General features: G+C 38.3%; 1 protein-coding gene across 1 annotated transcript in view; it reads right to left on the reverse strand.

The window, feature by feature from the left end:
• Positions 1 to 5,094, reverse strand: part of urb1 (URB1 ribosome biogenesis 1 homolog (S. cerevisiae)) — a 32,414-nt gene that overhangs the window by 20,419 nt on the left and 6,901 nt on the right. The window contains exons 16-19 of the mRNA XM_015391714.1: positions 3,020 to 3,136; positions 936 to 1,074; positions 690 to 848; positions 407 to 603 (exon numbers count right to left, since the gene is read on the reverse strand). Coding sequence (XP_015247200.1) covers positions 407 to 603; positions 690 to 848; positions 936 to 1,074; positions 3,020 to 3,136 — 612 coding nt within the window. The remainder of the gene's footprint in view (positions 1 to 406; positions 604 to 689; positions 849 to 935; positions 1,075 to 3,019; positions 3,137 to 5,094) is intronic.

The following is a 5,094-nucleotide window of genomic DNA, read 5'->3' on the forward strand; positions in this document are numbered from 1 at the left end:
TCAAAAACAGCTGCAGAGTGTGCTTATCATCTAATGCTGATCTGAGATCAAATAAACACCAATGTCGGCCAACAATATCAGCCGACTGAGGAATCCGTCTCTATACAAAAGAACTGTATCTCAGTGAAATGGTTTAGATTAAAGGTTAATATGTTCGAATTACCCACATCTAAATGTAGTAGCAATCTGTGGCATGACTCCTACAAATTAATGCTCACAGATGCTCCATCCCATGTAGTTTGCAACTATAAAGAGAAATTTAAGCTTCCACATATAAAAAACCCAGAATATCCATCTCTGTGATTTAAGTAAAATGGTAAAAAGAGTAAAAAGTTCAAGAGGTATGAGCACTTTAGCAATAAACTGGCTTTATTTCTCCAGCAGCGTACGAATGACAGAGACTCACCAGCTCTTCTCTGCACTGCTGTGGCAGCCATCTGGAATAATACTGCTGGAAGTTTACGATGCACTGATGGAAAGGAGGGAGTTGGGAAGAGACGAGCTCTTTGTCGTACTGCTGAAGAGCCAAACAGAGGGACAGAGGGTCTCTCTGACAATGCAGCACATCAGCCAGCACTGCAGACAGGTACTCACACACAACAGCTAATGGAAGCAAGCACAGATTACATTATTATTCATATTAGAATTAGTTTCTACTAATAGAAAAACTACTGGTGTTAATAACTCACCTTTGTCCACTGGAAGTTTATTTCGAGCTTCCAGAGCGGCAGGTACCACGGCACTGAAGGGGAAGGTTTGTATAATGACGTCCTCACTCAGCAACGGCCCAAACTCTTCCATCTCTCCATCATTACCCTCCATAATGACGTCAAGCATGTCTAAAACATCTGAGGGTCCAAAGCAACAAATAAACACACATTCAGGCCCAATATCTGTCTAAAGAACTAAGCCCTGGTGCCGCGTTCAATGCTCACCATCTATGTGCGAGACGGGAACGCTGGCTGCCTCGCCCTCCTGAACGCTCAGATTAGACTGAAGGTTCGCTGCATCCTGAACAAAACCTGCAACTTTATCTGTGTAGTCGTAGGAGTTGCAGACCAATTTCACCAAAACCTACAGTAAAACAGGAAGATTTTGAGATAAAACTGGCAATAATATCTCAGAAAATCCATTTTGATTAAAAGAGATCCATTCTAATCTTGCATTTTCAATTCTTTTAGTTAACTGAATTCAAAACAGGAATCCGGTGGACATGTTTAATCTAAAAACAATCAACACTATCAGTGCAGAATCAATGATATACTTACACTTCTGTAAATAAATGTTAAAGGTTAGTTGTCATCAAGCAAGTTGCATTTCAGCTACAGATTAAAAGAGCTTCTGTTGTTATTCCTGCTGAATATTTGATAACTTCTTTGGGTAAAAGTGGGAGAATACATTTAATTTGATCAGTTTCCTGGAGAAAATCAAGCTTTGAAGCAAATGAACAAATGTATTATATTGTTCAGAAAGGGTCTTTAGGAAGGCAACTCCAAGTCTCTTCCCCCCTAAAAACCAGTTTAGATGAGTTTCCAGTAAGAACAGCCTACTGTGTCCAAGTTTCCCCATCAGATCTAAACTACCGATCTAAACAGAAATCCCTCAGTATGTTTGCATATTTATAGATTTCACAAAGAAGAATTCTTCATAAAGTGAAAAACATTATGAACAACAGTGAACATCCTCTTCATCAGTGTTAACAACAGTGTCTTCAGTCAGAAGCTTCTCCAGATCCAGTGCAAACAGACTGCTACAGAAGATCCTTCCTGTCTACAGCTATCCTCTCCTACAACATCTCATTGAAAAGCTGCAGACATGTTACTGCAGCATTTAATTTCCCTCTAGGATTAATATTGTTTGGAAGCTGGTAGAGTAGCAGGCTCGCTGTCAACAGTAAACATCAAGGGCTGAGAATCTGCAGACGTAGAAGCATACCAAAACGCACAACTTTAAGCTTGATTAAAATGTGGACAATTGCAATGCATTCTAGATAATTTATTTAAGACCATATAAGACATAATTTATCATAATTTTAACCAAAATAAGAGGAAGTATGTTTGAACGAGTTTGTCTTTTAAGGTCTAAAACGTTCACAGTGAGCTGTGGTCATATTGGTGGGCGGCCCCAACACGTACTCTCTGGCCAAAGCACCTACCTATGACAGTAAGCAACTCAAGAAGCTTATAAACTAATACAATATTAACTACCTAAATGATGCATGCACTATATATAGCCCTTCCTTGTCATGCACATCCTTGTGACGTTGGCATGTGGTGTAATTTTCTATTTCTTCAAACTGTACAATCCTTGCAACAAACTAAATTATAATAAAACTAAAATACTTTCTTTAAACCAAACTACGATGTTCCTCTTATATTTGGAGAATTTATGTTCAAATAATTTGCAAAAATATTCAAACATATTTTTCTGAAAATGGCGGTGGGCCGGTGTAGATGAAAAAATTGCCAGGGCAGAAAATCGTTCCCAGTCCAAGCCTGGTGGGCAGAATCCTGCTGGATGTTTTGGTGTATTGCAAAAACTCATCAACACCCCCTCAAATTAACTGATTGCTGTTTCAAATTTTAACCCAACTGTGAGTTTTAGTGAAAAAACTATCCCCAGAACCCATCAGAACTGGTTTGGGAAATGATGAAGCAGCCCCAGGCCTCAAGAGGAGCCTTAACTTTAACCTATAAAGCAATAGTGGACTATGGATAAAAAACTATTTACATACACTCAAGGAGTTTTGTTGAGCAGAGTGGTAAAATAGTCAGTTTGAATTATACCAGAGGCATATAGTGTACATCAAATACTGTCTTATTTCCACTCAACATGCTGAGAAACAGCCGATCAGATATTTGATATTTGGATACTGATTAATTGTTGACATTAATGAGTCATCTTGGCAAACAAATGGCTGAAATGCATCAAAGGCCAAAAGCAAAACTAACCTCCATAACCAGAGTGAGTGTAGATAAACCTGTTGGTAGCATTTTAAATGTCTCATAGTTGGACTTACCCTCTCCAAGAAATGGATCACGGTCTCTTGTTGGTCTGTTTGTATTCTTGCCAGCTGGTCCAGCCAGAGGTCGAGTTCTGGTAAGGTGTACTCAAACACTCCGGTGTCCTTCAGGACCTGAAGGAAAAAGAAAAAATTTAGAGGTAAGTTAGATGAACATAAACATCGAGCTATTATGTTGGGGGTTCATCAGTAACAGAGATTTCTTCCTCATCGTCACTTCAGAATAATGCTAAAATATCTAAATGTTTAAAAGAAAATATTTCATGTTTTTCTTACTTAAAATAAAATCTACCATCTCATCTCTAATTCCTCCTACACTGTTGATGAATTGGAATTAAAGGATTTTTTTTTTTGGAGTCGAGTGAATAAACCAAAAATGCTAACCCATCCTGACAAATAACACCACAGAATAGAAAGTATGTGTTGAGCATATTAGGAGAATGAAGCTTGGATATAATGAACAGCATTTCATAACCATCAACTGCCCCTGATAAGGATGTAAAAAGACTAAAAACAACTGACTAAACTCCCACTGAAATGATGAGAAAACATTAAATGATTGAAACACAAAATGATTGAAAACATCCTATCTGACATTCTAGCAAATATGTTTTTTTTAGGTAAACAACTTTTTGTAGGAAAAAAAAAAAAAGATGAATTTGAGTGGTTTGAATTGGAAGGTTTTCCTGCCAAAGTGGAATAAGATCATAGAAATGCCACACACTCTCTATAATACCCATTAAATGCTGCCTACATGCAAACAGAGCCATTAAAGCCTTTTCAATCTTACCATCACAAACATAAATGTGTGGAGTCTGATAAAGTCTACCGAGGCTTAAAGCCCCTGTCACACCTTGACGATTTAGCCGTGTATGCCGGACGTCCCAGAATCTTCTAAAACGCTGGCAAACGCTGAACTTTCAATCTATTTTTTTCATTTTGGGCGTATTCATAGATTATTCATAACGAGTCCAGAGCGTATGTCAAACGATAGCCTAACTTATGCATAACGCACGGCATAATGGCATGACGCACGGCATTGTAATGCCCATGAAATGTCACAAGCCAGTGTCCTGAAGGGGGGCATCAATGCGCCCACAGACACGCAGCCTGCATAAAAAGCACAAGATTCCACTAAATGCCATTACACGGTAGCTGTAAGCTGGACTATACATGCGCCTTTATTTATTTAATCCATACACATACTTCAGTTCGCAATTACACTTTATTTTAAGTTCTAATGCATGTTTTCTATTTGTAAGCGCACACGTTTAGTTCCATGTATTTGTTTGCACTCATTCATATTTCTTTCTGTTTTTGTCACTAATCTGTTTCTTACCTGTGGTGCCTAGGAGTTTGGCCAGACAAAAGATGGCAGCCAGGGTTCAGATCTGCTAGATTCAGGAGGGGAAATTGAACTGTTCCATCAACTGCTGCTTAAAGGGGAGAATTAGAATTTTCCTTTTCTAATTTTTTGCATTTTTCACTTAGGATTTGTTTTGCGGCTGTTGTGTTTTCATTTTTCTAAGATATAGATTCGTTTTTTGCCAAGCCTACCTGAACTGGCAAAGTTTGTCATTTGTGGTTGTTTGTTTAGTTTGAATTACCTCTATTGTGTTAATGGTCTGATCAGCCAGTGTATATATACCCTTGTGTGTCATTTCTTTGTTAGGTCAGTTATGTTTGTTTATACAGCCAGTTAGTTTGGGCACAGTTTGCTTGAGTTAAAGTTTCTCTTTTTGGTTGGCCTCTTTTATGACATGAACCCATTTATTTTTTGTAAGTTTCTTTTTTGGGTTAAAAATAAAAAACCCTATTTTGTATTAATTCCTGTGACTCTGCATGCTTTTCATCTCAGTCCCTCACACCCACGTATGAGCATAGGTCAAGACGTACTTGCCGTATGTCGACATTTGCCAGCACGTTTCAACATGCTCATAACTTAAACAAAACATACTCAGAATTTATCCAACGTATGCCAACATTTTTGCCAGATTTTCCATACGTCAGGCAAACGCTGGCTAAATCCTCAAGGTGTGACTGGGGCTTTAGCTAAAATGATGGACTTGGAT

This window comes from Cyprinodon variegatus, unplaced genomic scaffold (genome assembly GCF_000732505.1).
Source record: "Cyprinodon variegatus isolate N-32 unplaced genomic scaffold, C_variegatus-1.0 Scaffold557, whole genome shotgun sequence".
NCBI lineage: Eukaryota > Metazoa > Chordata > Actinopteri > Cyprinodontiformes > Cyprinodontidae > Cyprinodon > Cyprinodon variegatus.